This window comes from Bos grunniens, chromosome 11, assembly GCF_055505025.1.
Source record: "Bos grunniens cultivar Pamir isolate PY7600 chromosome 11, Bosgru_T2T1.0, whole genome shotgun sequence".
Taxonomy (NCBI): domain Eukaryota; kingdom Metazoa; phylum Chordata; class Mammalia; order Artiodactyla; family Bovidae; genus Bos; species Bos grunniens.
The window spans coordinates 106,917,306-106,934,517 of NC_141175.1; the positions used below are offsets into that span (position 1 = coordinate 106,917,306).

Sequence of the window (17,212 nt, forward strand, 5' to 3'; positions counted from 1 at the left end):
ATCTGTTCCAATTTACGCTTTAGAAGGATCTCTCTGCCTGCTGAGAAGAATGCACTTAGAGGGACATGACTGAAGAAGAGCGCACAGGACCCTGAAGAGCTACAGTAACAGCCCTGGGGAGGAGCAAGGCCAGGAGCCAGCAGCACGAGTTCTCACTTTGGTTAGGTAGTCGTGGATATTGAGAGTAGCCAGCTTGGTAAGGTGCCCGTTAAGGCCCAGGGCCATGAGAAAGCCAGCATACTCATTGGCCAGCTCGGCATGCTTGGGCTTATTGTAGACGATCCAGGCCGAGTCGATCTGGGAGGCAGGGGCTATCTTCAGGCCCGCAGCCACGCCATTGTGGAAGCTGGCCCAGCTGGTCATGTTGGGGGGCACGTCGATATTCCCACTGTTCAAGTCCACTGTCGTGTTCCGAGGAGGGGCCCGCCCTAGGCAGACAAAATGTAAAACAGAGAGTGAAAATTCAGAAAATCAAAATTGTTACACTGATTTCTGAGAACAAAGATCACTTTGCTGCATTCAAAACCCTTAGCCCCATAATATCTGGGGCTACATGAATAATAATTTCAATATGAAATTGATAACAATGATATTAACTTCAAATGTACCGTCCTACTTTTCTCTTCCTCTCTAGATGTTAAGAAAACATGGTATTTTCAAAAAGACAAAGACTTTTACAAATTTGCTCTATCTCTATCTCTTACGTGTATGTCTCTCTATATATAGAAATCTAATTATATGCTATTAGTAAAAATTCCAAATTGCATTCAAAGATACCTATATAAAAAAACATCATTTTATACACTTGAGTTACCCTGTGAATCAGAAAAGAGTATTCACTAAATTTAAATCTATGGTCAACTTACTGAAGAGCAAATAAACTGTTCATAATGTTAGGCTCCCTATGAATTCCTTTTCTTGAGTGTTTTGATTCTAATCTATACTGTGTACTTGCAAATACTGAATTCTCTGTATATTTTTAATGTTCTATAATAGCTTAAGTCATGGATGAATAGTTAAAATAAATATTCTAAACACTGCACAAAGTTATACAGTTCACTAGAGGTTTGAAACATGTTCTGAAAGTTATGTAAATTTTAATTAGATGCACAGTGTCTTATTTGTAAAAGTCTATATACACATACACACACATACAAAGACACAGCATAAAATAAAATATATTTGCGTTCACCATTTGCTTTCTGTACCTAAGAGCTAACTCAAATGCTGGTCTGTGAGAGTACCACATTGGTGACAAGTTCATGACAGACACTTTTACTTTCTCAAAAAGGGCAGAGAGATTAATAATGAAACAGCAAGTAAAATTTCTAAAATGACAGTTCATCACAAACGTAAGACACAATACTGATAATGCAAAAAGAACTCCACTAAACATATAATTCATCGTTTTCCTTTCTCACTGACCCAGAGTTTAACATACCAGTTAAATTCAGCTTAGGAATAGGTAACGGTTCTGTTGGAACAGGATGGTATGAAAACAAGGTGAACATTCCTCGTCCTACTGGGAGAGCCATAGTCCGCTGACACAACTGGAGCAATCTATAATTAAAATTAAAGCCATTATGTGAAAAAAAAATTTAAACAGACAAACTGGAATGTAATCTGTAGTGAATATTTTAAAAGCAGCAGTGCTGTGAAAGGTGAAGCCACATCAAAGTAAATCCCTACAAAGATGTGGGTCAATCATCTGAACATGGTTATTCTTTTTCACACTCTGACTCCCATTAGAGGGCTTCCTCTATGGCTTAGCAGGGAAAGAATCCTCCTGCCAATGAAGGAGAGGCAGGTTCAATCCCTGGGTCGGGAAGATCCCCCGGAGGAGGGCACGGCAACCCACTCCAGTATTCCTGCCTGGAGAATCCCATGGACAGAGGAGCCGGGTGGGCTACAACCAAAGGGCTGCAAACAGCTGGATACAACTGAGCACCTAAGTACGCATGCACTCCCATTAGAAAGTCTAAGAGGGAGACGCGTTCCTCCTTCTGTTTCATATTCACTTTGAATTAAAACTAGCTTTCTATAAACCAAGCCAACTCTCCCTAAGTATTCAAAAAGAAAAACCTAAAATTCTTCTTGAAATAATGCTAACACTCTCAGAGGCAAACACAGGGTTTGTCGGGTTTCCTCACCATGCTACTGCCAGTTTAGCTGGGACCCTCCTCTCATCCTTTTTGTGAACACAGCCCTACTGCCACCTCCAACGCCTACACACAGGAGAAAAAAGAAGTCCTTGTTTTGGAGGTGAGTGGATTTCATGGTGTCCCCGGAACAGTGAAGTCATCTCATCTACTTGATGGCCAGGATTTATGGAACTAATAGCACTGCGTTAACTACGTGCAAGGTTAAAATGGCTTCTCCAGGCTATGTTTTTGTTTGGTCACTCTAGTTTATCTCACTCTTTTAGGACTGAAGCCCTGCCAGGCTCTTTTGTCCAAGGGATTTTCCAGGCAAGAATACTGGAGTGGGTTGCCATTTCCTTTTCCAGGCTATACTTTGAAACTAATCCACTATTTTTTAACTTGCTTCTATGTTAAAATAAGTGGCACCAAACAGAAATTGTGGAAGTAGGAGCATTTATATCCAGGAAATAATACATGCTAAATCTGAAGACACAGAAATATCCTTTCTGAGGCTAAGAAGAAGCTAAAACTCTCTTTGCAGACAAAGCTGTTCACAGGCATGCTCTCTCCCTTATTGGAAATGCATACACCTGCTTTCCTCATTCACTGGGGAGGAACACTTCACTGTAGTAAGATGACTCTTTACGAGAACACTGCCCCACAGTAATTTGTCATCAGGGAAATTCAGAATTAGGCCAGAATGCTACATCCCATAACATTTTTAGCAGAAACAGAATACATAATCCACAAAATTACAATAATGAAAACAAAACCAGTATACCCATTCCACTTAAGATGCAGCTGATTTTAAGATGCATCACTATTTCATGAGGTTCTAAGAAAGAAAAAGCACTGCCAACTAAACCGTAACACCTACAGACACCCACAGACTGACAGATAATCTGATTTCAGAAATGTGAAAAGGTTAAAAAAAAAGATCAGCATCACAAAATCAATGACCTCGGATAACAAAAATGTGTGACGGCACTGAGCTCTACGATGTGCCCAGCAGTGCTCTAAGCACTAGGCACAAACGGCCCACTTGATTCCTGAGCAGCCCTGTGAGGTGTGAATGAATGCTACCGTCATGCCTGTTCTTCCAGCTGAACAAACTGCGGCAGCATTCAGTAATTTTTACTTAAATTCCGGCAGCTGATGTTTGCCTTCACCTGTTCTCTTTCTCCTCGATGAACTCGTGGTCACTGAGCTCGGGGTACTGCACCACATTGACGCGGACAGGATGTGCACTCTGGAGAAGCCTTCGCACGTCCTGCACCCGTAAGTCTTCGCTCCATATTAGCGACATCACCTCCTGATTCATGTCATTCATGCCATCATCCTCCTCCTCTGTTTCTGTTCCTGAAGGAACATCTGATGAGAGCACCTGAGTAACAGACTTGGTTGTAATACTAACTTAAAAACCAGCCAACACGCATTTGTTGAACATAAGAACGCACAGGGTGAGGTACCAAGTCTACATCAACGCAAACAAAAAGCATACGCCAAAGCAGGGCTGGCCCAGGTTCCCCGGGCATACGGGGCTCCTACCTAGAAATCTTTAATTGTATTGCCTACTTGGAAAGATTCTTTACTCAGCCAAGGCGAAAGCTTTCAACTTAGAGTAATAGTCAGGAGGCTGATCCCACAGAAAGGAATATTCTAAATAAATTATAAAAATCAAACTATATTCTAAATATTCTGAAGAGGAAACATATTACTGGCAACACAAGATTAACCCCACACAATGTTACTAAAGAACCGACACCAATTTAAATACTGTCTTTAATTAGCAGAAGAAAACCACCTGGAAAGGTATCAACCAAGGGCTGGAGGAGGTCCGACTAACACTTTCTCACTTCCATGCTTTAAACAGAATGGATCATGGTTGGTTTTCCCTTTTCTTTTTTTGTCCTAAGTATGTTCCAAGTATGTTTCTTAAAAGGAAAGGAATTAAATGCAGCAAAACAAGTGAGGAGAGTTAATTGCCTGCTTATCATTCTGTCCTCATAAGCTCAGCATGTGCTTTAACTTCCCAGGCCAAATGAGTCAATCAGACTTCAGAACAGAAGAAACAGCAGAAATCTTGTTTTCTCACACTTTTCTACTCCTTTCACAAAATATTAATTCCTAGATGAAAGGCTAAAATCTTGCAACATTTAATGTGGAAGCAACATTAACCAGGAAAAAGAATACTGGAAGATATGACTAAAAATCAGTCTGACTTTAGTTGCTAAAAATTTATTATAATTTCTATGGAATATCTAATTTTAAAAGAAACTATATTCCAATTGGTGAGTCAGCAATAAAATATAGACCCAAACAGCTGATAAATTTGAGACGAGTTACAAAACATAACCTCAAGTAACTGAACAAACTGAATTTAGCCAGAATTACTTAAAAGGACATATAAACACAGATAAACGATTATCAGTATCATTTGGCTTTAAGGCTAATGATGGTCTCATTCATAGTAACAAAAGAGGTCTAAATGCTAACGACTTAATCTTGGTTGAGGGAAAAATAATCATATTATTAACAAAAAAATTTTTGTTTTCTGTTTAAAATAAGACAAACACTAATTCACCTAAAACTTCTTAAGTGCAGATTAAAAGATAGATGTGGGCTTGCCTGGCAGTTCAGTGGTAAAGAATCTGCCAGCCAATGCAGGATATGCAGATTCAATCACTGGGAAGGGACAAACCCCGGAGTAGGAAATGGCAACCCACTCCAGTGTTCTTGCCTGGAGAATCCCATGGACAGAGGAGCCTTGTGGACTACAGTCCATGGGGTCGCCAACTCAACAGCAACTTAGCAACTAAAGAGCAGCAGCAGTTAATTACTAACGTGGTATAAGCAGGGAATCAGTCATGGTAGCTGTCTACTAACTCAACACTTGTCCTGACTCAAGGCAAAGAAAGGTGCAGGTAAGACAGAGCATTCACAAAATCTATTTCCATGTTCAATCTACAATGAATAAAATATACCCTATTTTAAAGCATATCTATCTAGCATATGATAAAAGATAATCTGATACATACACCTGCAAAAATTCTTAAAGGAAAATGGAGGGAGGCTCTACTCTAAGTCTACTGAGGCTAAAACTGAACATGGACTTTCCTGATACTCACAGATTTTCCTTTGGGCAAGTTTCCTTCGCAGGCCTGCTTGGAAAGATCCTGACGTCCAATCAAGAGGCAGACAGCTTCCGGCCAGTCTGAAGCAGGCTGCTCCCGACAGTGATAAATCGCATCTCGGATGGGAAGAGCTATTCCAAAGGGAAGCGTTTCCAAGTCTCTTAAAGTGAAACCTTGTGGCAGAGGGAAAGGAGAAAATTCTTCAGTCAGACTTAACCACTGTCCCAATCCTCCGAATAAAGTTAGTAAACTCTACCCTAACAAATAGCAAGAAACCGATTGTATTCATTCTGCTACCAGACCAGCATCTTGACATGAGTATTCTTGGGGGTGGGGGGGGGGGTGGATTCCTAAAGACTTTGAAGAAAAAAGCGTAAACAATCCAATAGGAAAATTAAAGGACAAAAAGACATTTCCCTAAGAGGAAACACAAATGGTCAATAAACATACAAAAAGATACTCTGTCCAATGAGTGATCAGGGAGATGCAAAGTAAAACCACTAGGAAATGAAAATTCATACTCATCTAACAGACATATATTAGAGTTAATCAATACTGCTGCTGCTGCTAAGTCGCTTAGTGTCCGACTCTGTGCAACCCCAGAGACGGCAGCCCACCAGGCTCCCCCGTCCCTGGGATTCTCCAGGCAAGAACACTGGAGTGGGTTGCCATTTCCTTCTCCAATGCATGAAAGTGAAAAGTGAAAGGGAAGTCGCTCAGTCGTGTCTGATTCTTAGTGACCCCATGGACTGCAGCCTACCAGGCTCCTCCATCCATGGGATTTTCCAGGCAAGAGTACTGGAGTGGGGTGCCATTGCCTTCAATACTAAGTGTTGGCAACTACACAGTGCATCAGTAACTGTCTTCCACAGAGGACGGTGGTGTATACAGGACCAACCACCTTGGAAAACACAGGTATAGTCAGGTTCACCCTTACAGCCCGTCAGCAGCCATACAGAAATGCGCGCACAGGGAACAAGGACATAAGCGTTAAAATATTCATTAGCAATCGTTCATTATGGCAAAACGTGGTAAGGCAGGAAAGAGTCCAGTTTCCATCATCAACAGAACAGATAAATAAGTCGTGATATATCCAAGCAGTAGATTATATAACAGTGAAAATGAATGAATGACCTTCTGCTACGTGAGTCAACATGGATGAATCTGTAAATAATATTGAGGAAAATAAGGTAGTAAAAAACATATATCTACACTGAGCTACATAAAGTTAAAAACATACAATACTAAGTAATATATGAAGGTGATAAAAAAAATGACAGACGGTAACACAAAATTTAGGATGGGTGCTGCATCAATGGTTACCTGTAGCAGTAAGGTGTGTGTGAGAGAAGGATATACAGGACTAGGTCCACAGGGCTTTCTACTACACTGACAATGCTTTATTTCTAATAGTGGGCGACCAGGACATCAATGCTCATTTTACTATTATTCTCTAAACACATATCATACACTCTCTTGTATATATACCATATTTCATTTAAAAAATTTTCACAGCCTCAGGTTAATTTTTTCTGAAATGATTTTCTAAATTTTATAATATTTTACAGTATTTATTAACATAGAAATTTGGTTAATTAGAGGTAAAAATGTTACCTTATTTGAGAATGACACTTATACTAAATGCTATGTAATATACAAATGAATAGAACTCATCCAATATTTTTCAGCATAAGTATCTTATTGGTAATACTACATGACAATTACTGGAATTTTCAAGGAAGCATAACAAAAAAGAAGAGTGAAAAACTCAAGTCATTTAGAATATTCTCTAAATAAGAATTCAGAAACCTCTTGTAATATTCATTAAAGCACTACTTTCAACATACTATTTTATAACACCCTCATTTTTTATGTTTTCATATTGTTAATATTTTTGAAACATTTTAGTTCATTTTTATAGAAAGTTTTGGTAGTTTACTCAGCTTAAAACCCAACGGCACAATCTTTAGGAAGAGAGAAGAAACTCTCTGCCTTCCTTTCCCTTGTCCCAGGTGAATCTGCCTCTTGGTGCATAAAATCCCTGGCCTGTATCACTCAAAAGCATACTCTAAGATATACACACATTACTTTTAGATTTTGCCAGAAATAATCATTTCTGGTATCTGAGTATTTAACAGCTTCAAATCTGAATGTGTAGTGATTAGCATTCTCCATTCTGGGGCCACTCTACAAAGCCACAGCCTCTACTGGTCTCAGAGGAAAGACATAGATTTTCCACCCACCAAAGGAGAAAAGGCTGGTACCCAAGATGTTAGTAGAGGGAAGCTGTGAGACCGTCAGGCAAAGAAAGGGTGGCTCAGGAGGCCATCATCTCAACACTGTGGGATCCTGCTGTAGAGCCAGAGGCCCTGCCTTCTCATGCCTCCCAGCTCTAGCGAGCTCTGAGGACACAGGGCCTGGTTAGGAAAGGGCAGTCCAAGGAAGGGATTTCAAAGACACATGAAAGGTAACAAGAAGACCTTACCTACATTAGTCATCCAGACAACTAATCTCTCACCCAGGCTAGAAACCGACGCAGAATGCCGGAAACTAAACCTGCAAGAGAGCAAACAGGAGGCTGTTAGACATGAAGTCGTGAAACAGGCAGTGTAAAAGTACAAACTGAGTAAAAGTCACCTGCTCTCCTCTTGTTCTGCTTGTGGCTTCAGGGGGGCTAAAACAGAACAAAACTTTATTTTGATAGTTATCCTGATAAAGCAAGCAGGCAACATATAGAAGACATTTGGAAAGAAAAATTACAGATAAAGAACTCCTAAAAAACAATAAAATAAGCAGTACTCTGGCAGGTTGGAAAGTATAATCATTTCCCTGGGGCTAAAACAGCCCTTTTTAGACATATTGAAAATGTAGTTTGTCAGATTTTAAGTAATCTTGGTCTCTGAAAGTGAATTGTGGACTCAAGACTGTAACTGTGCCATTTTGTCACCTCTAAAATGAAGCAAGACACGGCACCTGAAGTACACTTAGAAAAGTTTTAATTTTTTTATTTCAACTCTGATACCGACATCTATAAAAATTTGTTTGGGGAAGCCTAATGTTAGACCGACTTACCTATACTTATTCTGGATAAATACTGTGAGGATTCATCAGAAAGAGAGCTTTCGTCACCAAGTATGTAGAGTGCAATACTCTGCATAAGGAGAAACTTAACATTATTTTTTAAACTCTTGAGGCATAAGCACAGACAGGAAAATTAGCCCATTTTAGATACAGAGCTCTGTGTTTTGACAAACGTTATACAATCATATAACCACAGTCAGGACGCAGAATGCTTGCATCACACCACAAAGTGCCCTTGGGAATCACTGGGAATAAATAACGCATCTTTTTTCTCTTCTGTATTTTGCTTCTTCAATATCATGCAAATGGAGTCACAGAACATGTTGCCTTCTGTGTCCTACTTCATTAACTCAGTTCTGTGAGATTCATCCACATTACTGCGTGTATCAGCAGTTTCTTTCTTTTCACTGCTGAGGGGTGTTCCATTAGAAATATGTACCAATCTCTGCCTATCTACTTACAAACGGATTGACATTTGGGTCATTTGTGTTGAGTGGATGCTGAGTCCTTTCAGTCACGTCTGACTCTTTGCGACCCTAGGGACTGTACCCCACCAGGCTCCTCTGTCCATGGGATTCTCCAAGCAAGAACACTGGAGTGGGTTGCCATTTCCTCCTCCAGGGGATCTTCCCGACCTAGGGATTGAATCCAGGTCTCTCAGGTCTCCTGCACTGGCAGGGGGGCTCTTTACCGCTAGCGTCCCAACTTAGAGTGAGGTAAACCCTAACTCTCTACTCCTCCAGGCCCTTCTCCACTTCAGCCTTCAGAGTTCTTTGAGTGTTTGCTATTACCACTAAGATCTGCACCTACAGCCTTTTTTTGGAAAGAAAGTGGCAGTACGATGGTATCAAAATCTCAGCACAATTGGAGGGTCTTCACGTCCTAACTCTAAACCAGTACAGACACTACGAATGATAGGCTCCTGAAAGTCGCTGACATCGCATCTAAGAAAGATATGATATAACACAAATATTTGTAAGTTGACTAGTGTAAGCTGGACACGGAACACCTTTGGCTTAGTCATATATCTCTGGCTCCCTCTTGGGTAGCTATAACACTGAGTCTACCCCATTTTAACGGAGTTGTACAGAACCAAAGTATCTGGTGAATTCACCTAAATGTTTCCACATAAGCAGCAAGGAATGAAAAAGTATTGAGCTGCCCTTAATACACAGTGAATGGACTGACTGCCACTGAATCGTACACTTAAAAACAATTAAAATAATATTATGTTATATATATTTTATCATTGTTTTTTTAAAAAAAAGCAGAATCACCATTCTGCATGTCTATTTCAGAGCCGTGGCGGGTACTGAAGACTTTCTCAACATGAAGGAAGCAGAACGTAGAGTACAGGAGGAGCAGGTGGGGAGCAAGGACATTTACCTAGTCCAGTGATATCTGAGACAGGAGACAAAAGATCTGGTTCTCCTATAAGCCTGGGAAAGCCCCATCTCAAGAAAGGTCCACAGAAGACCTCTCAGCAGGCTACTCCAGTATAAGGGAACCAAGGGACGTTATTGTGAAGGAGCTTACCTTTATCGACACCCTTTGGTTCTATCTGAATCAGCTCTGATATTGGATTAACTATGTATTAATAACGTTGGGTTAATTTTTTTTAATAAAAATTATTTCATTAAAAAAAATTCAAGTAGGATTTTTTGTAGCTATGGACAAGCCAATTATAAAATTTAAAGGAAAAGGCAAAGGAACTAAAATAGCTAGAATAATTTTTAAAAAGAAAAGTAATGGAAGGAAGAGTCACACTGACCAATTTTAAGACTGACTGTAAAGCTACAGTAATCAAGAGTCTGTGGACCACAACACAGGCCAATGGACTAGAATAAAAAGTCCAGAGACAGACCTACAAATATGTCAACTTATTTCTGAAAAAGTGCAAAAGAGAAAGAACAGTGTTCCCAACAATTGATGCTAAAAAAACTGATCATTCAAATGGAATAAAAATTTCAACATAAACCTCACATCTGATTTACAAAAAGTTAACAAAATGGATCACGGATCTAAATATAAAACTGTAAAATTTCTGGACAAAAACAGAAGAAAATCTTTCTGACTTGGTTAATGAGTTCAAAGACATGACACCAAATGCACTATCCATACAGAAAAAAGTGGATAGACTGGCTGGATAAAAATTAAACATTTGTGCTCCACAAAGGAAGCGCTAAGAGAACAACAGGACATGACGAACCACAGGAGAAAACGCTTCAAACCCATGTATCTGACAAAACCCCCTACGTAGGCACATTCAAAATATCACTAGCCATTAAGAAAATGCAAATTTAAACCACAGTGAGTTATCACTGCACATCTATAATGAGAAAATTTACAAATCACGACAATACCAAACACTGACCAGAATGCATGCAGGGAAATTGGAACGCTCACTCACTGATGGTGGAAATACAGATACATGGAATTAATGAATGCTTCCTTCTTGGAAGAAAAGCTATGACAAACCTAGACAGTGTATTAAAAAGCAGACACATTACTTTGCCAACAAAGGTCGTATAGTCAAAGCTATGGTTTTCCCATTAGTAATGCACAGCTGTGAAAGTCTGACGATAATGAAGGCTGAGCACCAAAGAACGATGCTTTTGAACTGTGGTGTTGGAGAAGACTTTTGACAGTGCCTTGGACTGCAAGAAGGTCCAACCAGTCAATCCTAAAGGAAATCAACACTGAATATTCATTGGAAGGACTGATGCTGAAGCTGAAGTTCCCATACTTTGGCCACCTGATGCAAAGAGCCAATTCATTGGAAAAGACTCTGATGCTGGGAAGAAGGCAAAAGAAGAGGGTGGCAGAGGATAAGATGGTTAGATTGCATCGCTGACTCAATGGACATGAATTTGAGCAAACTCTGGGAGACACTGAAAGACAGAGGAGCCTGGCCTGCTGCAGTCCATGGGGTCGCAAATAGTTGGACACAACTTGGCAACTGAACAACAATGACAATAACAGAGACTCTGAAAAACAGCTTACAATTTCTTAAATACATTAATCTTATATATACTTGCTATATGGCCATCAATCCCACCTCTGGGTACCTACCCTAGAGAAATGAAAACTTTTGTTCACACATAAACCTAGACTTGAATGTCTACAGCAGCTGTATTCATAACTGCTTAAAAACTGGAGTCAACTCAAGTATCTTCAGTGGATGAATGGATAAACCAATGTGATATATATATCCACACAACGTATAGCCAACACTCAGCAATTAAGTGCAATGAACTGCTGCTACAGCAATACCTGAATGAATCTCAAAAGCAGGAGGGAATTTTCTGAGGGGGTTGATAGAACCATTCTGAATTCTAATTATGGGAGGGATTACATGAACTCAACATTTATTGAAATCCACAGAGCAATACACAAAATGGGGGGGGGAGGTAATTTTTCTATATGATAATTTTTTACATTACACTGAAAGTTAAAAAGCAAAAAACAAACAAGTTTGGCAACACACTGAATACATACCAAGACTACAAGTCTGCCACGTTCACATATTCCGGGGAGGTAAGGATAGGGGGGCACTCCTTCCCCCTTCAGACAGGAGCTCACCCACTGATAAACACTAGGTGGCTCAGGAGTGAAAAATGGCGGGTACTGCATAGATCCCGTTTGACCTTCAGAAAAAGATGCAAGAATACACTAAAACAATACTGTTTTAATTCAGAGGAAAGATTATCAACAATGCCTGTCATCTGAAAACAATCAGTAACATTTTTTCCATATTCTCCAAAATGCTTCATGTTTTCTGCCACAGTAAGTATCTGATCACATATGTGGAATTTAACTAATATTTTATCTGATCCTGGATGGAAATTTAGCAAATTCTTATGTTCAAGGCATATAAAGAATGTCACCAAAATTTTCTGCCCTAACTCTAATGATGAGAAAAGACAAGACACCCAGGATTCTGCTCTGTTTTAACAACTGGGCCCCAATCTAGAGTCCATTTAACTCAGGGTCTAAGACAATACAATGGCTATGAAACTGTTCTGTATCTGTACTGTTCAATACAGCAAACACCAGCCCCATATGACTGCTGAGCACTTGCAATGTAGCCAGGGCAACTGAGGAAATGAATTTTTAGTTTAATTAACTAAAATAGCACACAGTGGGTGGTTACTAACTGGACCACACAGGATAGCAAAGCATCCTTGGCACTGGAAGCTCTAAGCTTTTGCAAGGCAGAACCTTGGGGATGAGTAAAATCCACCCCCCAACCCCCCACACTGAAGAAGCTATGGCTTACTGCAAGTCAGAGATCAAACACTACAAACTAAAATCTGCCTGGTGTAAAGACACTATCCCTGATTTAGAGGTTAACAGTAAGAAATATATCCTCTGCTATATACCAAGAAAAACACAAGCAAAGGTCAGTACACTGTTGAGAAAAATCTTTAACAGCAAAACACTTACCTTGGTCAATTGCGCACACTTGTCCAGTAGTTCTGACAAGTGTTGGGTAGTCTCTATAGTAATGATCTATGTAAGGCTCCAATTTTAAGTCCCTAAAACAATGGAACATATAAAAGGAATTAACAAGCAAGGTATTATGGCATTCTCCTCCCAAACAGTTAACAAGACTCATCAGTTGACCTTTTTAATTTAAAACATTTACTTAGGAGAAAGAAGACAACCACATCTAGAGTCTCTGTATTTTATTTCTGGACTTTAAAGTGCCCAGTATGACAAATGCAACCAAAACTCCTTCTGCTAGATAAATTTTGAGGGTAAAATTGCTGTGAAATCTGTGGTCCAATTTCTCCTCTGTTAATTTATTAGATGTGTGATCTTCAGGAACTCAACTTTCTGAATCTCAGTAATTTTTCTTCTAGAAAATGGTGAAACACCAGTCAACTCACCCTCAAGCTTTTAAGATTAAATAATATGTATGAGAAATACCTTATAAAGTGTAAAACATTATACCAATTTTACCTATTTCGAAGAGCCATGATTAGGGTTTGAAAATCATTTCATTACAAAAGTATCTTCCTTAAAGTAATGCCTTGTCATTAAGAGAAACTAACCATCAATTAAAACTGCCGTGTCTCAGAAAAGAATTTCAGTATCTCAAGGAAGGTAGCATAAATCAGAAAATATACTACAACCTTAACTCAGAGGTTGGCATTTTAATTCAAACTTAACTTTATCACCAAGGGTCACAAAGGCTCAAACAAGACCTAAGTATAAACATTTTGAGTTCAGTGCCAAACACAAGGTGCTAGAAAAGACTGTTAAAAATACCATCAGATGGCTAACAAACACATGAAAAGATGCTCAACATCACTCATTATCAGAGAAATGCAAATCAAAACCACTATGAGGTACCATTTCACACCAGTCAGAATGGCTGCGATCCAAAAGTCTACAAGCAATAAATGCTGGAGAGGGTGTGGAGAAAAGGGAACCCTCTTACACTTTTGGTGGGAATGCAAACTAGTACAGCCACTATGGAGAACAGTGTGGAGATTCCTTAAAAAACTGGAAACAGAACTGCCTTATGATCCAGCAATTCCACTGCTGGGCCTACACACTGAGGAAACCAGAAGGGAAAGAGACATGTGTACCCCAATGTTCATCTCAGCACTGTTTATAATAGCCAGGACATGGAAGCAACCTAGATGTCCATCAGCAGATGAATGGATAAAAAAGCTGTGGTACATATACACAATGGAATATTACTCAGCCATTAAAAAGAATACATTTGAATCAGTTCTAATGAGGTGGATGAAACTGGAGCCTATTATACAGAGTGAAGTAAGCCAGAAAGAAAAACACCAATACAGTATACTAACACATATATATGGAATTTAGAAAGATGGTAACAATAACCCTGTATACAAGACAGCAAAAGAGACACTGATGTATAGAACAGTCTTTTGGACTCTGTGGGAGAGGGAGAGGGTGGGATGATTTGGGAGAATGGCACTGAAATATGTATAATATCATATATGAAACGAGTTGCCAGTCCAGGTTCGATGCACGATACTGGATGCTTGGAGCTGGTGCACTGGGACGACCCAGAGGGATGGTATGGGGAGAGAGGAGGGAGGAGGGTTCAGGGTGGGGAACACTTGTATACCTGTGGCTGATTCATTTTGATATATGCCAAAACCAATACAATATTGTAAAGTTAAAAAATAAAATTAAATTTAAAAAAAAAAGAAAAGAAAAAAAAAAATACCATCAGAACAGTCTTACTGTGGATCCACTACAAGAGCCTGAAAGACACAGGGAAGACAAGACTGGGACACCCAAGGACCAGCAAAGAGAACCAACATCTAGTAAATGGCACCTGTTCTTAAAAACGAACTTGAGCGGCTTCCCTGGTGGCTCAGTGGTAAAGAGCCTGCCTGCCAGTGCAGGAGACACGGGCTCCATCCCTGGTGCAGGAAAATCCAATGCTGCAGAGCAAATAAGCCTGGGCACCACAACTACTGAGCCTGCGCTCCAGAGCCCAGGGGCCTCAGCTGCTGAAGCCCACACACCCAGAGCCCAGGCCCCACAATAAGAGAAGCCCCCAGAATGAGACGCCTGCACAGCAAATGGAGAGTAGCCTCCACTCGCCACAACTAGAGAAAAGCTCGAGCATCAACGAAGGCCCACCATAGCCAGAAATAAATAAATCAATAAAAATTTTTTTAATGGTCCACACTAAAAAAAAAAATTCCCCCCCCCACAAAACTTAAGCATGTTTCCTCATCACTGGAACAGGGATTGTAGTACCTACTTTGACAATTTCTACATGTAAAGTACAGTTTTGTTAGTTTAAACCCTGACAGCTCAGTTGGTAAAGAATCTGCTTAAAACCCAAGAGACCCCAGTTCGATTCCTAGGTCGGGAAGATCCTCTGGAGAAGGGATAGGCTACCCAGTCCAGTATTCTTGGGCTTCTCTTGTGGCTAAGCTGGTAAAGAATCCGCCTGCAATGCGGGAGACCTGGGTTTGATCCCTGGGTTGGGAAGATCCTCTGGAGAAGGGAAAGGTTACCCACTTCAGTATTCTGGCCTGGAGAATTCCATGGACTCTATGGTCCATGGGGTCACAAAGAGTGGGACATGCCTGAGCAACTTTCACTTTTAAACACTATTTGAATCTAAGGCACCATTATAAAACCAGCAGGTGTCATTACAGACTTTCCACCACAATCATGGTGTCAAAATGAAAACCAAGCAGGTTATCCTCACTGTGTAACACACTCTATTGCCTTTTCCACTCATCTGAGGACAAAACCCTGCAACCCCAGCCTGACCCATGGCCCTTACACAATGGATCCCTTCAAACAGTTCTGTGGCTTATGGAAAATGCTCCTTTTTGTTGAGAAGGCAGAATTCAGAAATTTATTTGCAAGGTTCCTATTTGACATTCATGGCCAAGAATTAAGTCATCTAATGACCTTTTTGAAATTTCTAATCTATAAACAATATTTACCTTGCCAACTGGACGAGAAGTTCAACAAGTGAACGAACCCCTTCTCCCATTAGAGTGTTCAACTTGAGTTCCTCATAGACCAGGTGAAGAACAAAAAAAATTGCAGGTATGTGAGTGAAGAGAAGTGTAGAAGAGTCCAAACTGAGATTCTGGGAAAAATCCTCATCTTTCATCTGTGAAACTTCCAAAGGACTCAAACACAAAGATCTGTTCAAGAGATGAGACTCAACATTCTGGTGGTAGTCTGAATTTAGTAAATATTCCCAGTCCTAAGAAGAATAAAAAGGATATTAACTTTCTAAATAATTGTAATGTCACCATTAAAGAAGAAGATCAAATTCACTTAAAACAACTCAAGTTCCATTTTCACATTGTTAACATTATTAAAAAAAAAAAACAAAAAACCACAATGCTGAAAAATTGAAACCAATACCTAATAGCTAAGCAATTTCCAAGTGCCAGGAATAAATATTAAGACAAGCCACCTTTAAAAACCACTTGAATCATACCCTTTTAAGGAAGAGACTTTAGTAGAAGAATTCTACTACTTAAGCAGAGATTGAAAGAGAAAAATTTAAGATTATTTTGGCAATGTCTCATGGGCCACAAGAAAAGGAAAGTCTAGAAGTGTAGAGAGGCAGGTGTAGGGAGCACTAGACTGATTTGGGTTTGGGTAAGAGGAGAGATCTACTTGAATCCAGCTGATATACATGTATTTCCATGTTGACAAGGCGCTGAGGCCAGTAACATGCCTAATAAGCAACTGAATTTTATATATGAACTATACTACACTTTACAACTATTGAGTCTATTTTAGTTTCTACTTTATTTGGGGGATGGTCTTGATCCCTGTCTCCTGTACAATGTCATGAACTTCCATCCATAGTTCATCAGGCACTCTATTAGATCTAGTCCCTTAAATCTATTTCTCACTTCCACTGTATAATTGTAAGGGATTTGATTTAGGTCATACCTGAATGGTCTAGTGATTTTCCCTACTTTCTTCAATTTCTGAATTTGGCAATAAGGAGTTCATGATCTGAGTCACAGTCAGCTCCTGGTCTTGTTTCTGCTGACTGTACAGAGCTTCTCCATCTTTGGCTGCAAAGAATATAATCAATCTGACTTCAGTATTGACCACCTGGTGATGTCCGTTTGTAGAGTGACATTGTACAGGAGACAGGGATCAAGACCACCCCCAAGAAAAGAAATGCAAAAAAGCAAAATGGTTGTCTGAGGAGGCCTTACAAATAACTGAGAAAAGAAGAGAAGCGAAAAGCAAAGGAGTGCGGGGAGCAAGCTCCGCCCGCGCAAAGGTCATGAGGAAGGAGGCTTGGCATACGCAAAGGCAGGATCGAGCCTCAGGAGTTCCCCCGGAAATTCTCGAGCATCTACC

The 17,212-nt window shown here is 39.9% G+C and overlaps 1 protein-coding gene across 9 annotated transcripts in view; it reads right to left on the reverse strand.

The window, feature by feature from the left end:
* Positions 1 to 17,212, reverse strand: part of ANAPC1 (anaphase promoting complex subunit 1) — a 108,576-nt gene that overhangs the window by 45,718 nt on the left and 45,646 nt on the right. For 6 of the 9 annotated variants that reach the window (XM_086328316.1, XM_086328313.1, XM_086328311.1 and 3 more), the window contains 10 exons: positions 15,817 to 16,085; positions 12,803 to 12,894; positions 11,855 to 12,003; positions 8,348 to 8,426; positions 7,913 to 7,949; positions 7,761 to 7,831; positions 5,270 to 5,448; positions 3,311 to 3,525; positions 1,442 to 1,560; positions 157 to 428 (listed from right to left, as the gene is read on the reverse strand). In XM_086328316.1, the coding sequence (XP_086184442.1) occupies positions 157 to 428; positions 1,442 to 1,560; positions 3,311 to 3,525; positions 5,270 to 5,448; positions 7,761 to 7,831; positions 7,913 to 7,949; positions 8,348 to 8,426; positions 11,855 to 12,003; positions 12,803 to 12,894; positions 15,817 to 16,085 (1,482 nt within the window). Of the gene's footprint in view, positions 1 to 156; positions 429 to 1,441; positions 1,561 to 3,310; positions 3,526 to 5,269; positions 5,449 to 7,760; positions 7,832 to 7,912; positions 7,950 to 8,347; positions 8,427 to 11,854; positions 12,004 to 12,802; positions 12,895 to 15,816; positions 16,086 to 16,789; positions 16,916 to 17,212 lie in introns of those variants that run through there. The other 3 variants (XM_086328317.1, XR_015137459.1, XM_086328318.1) reach the window with 3 other exon arrangements.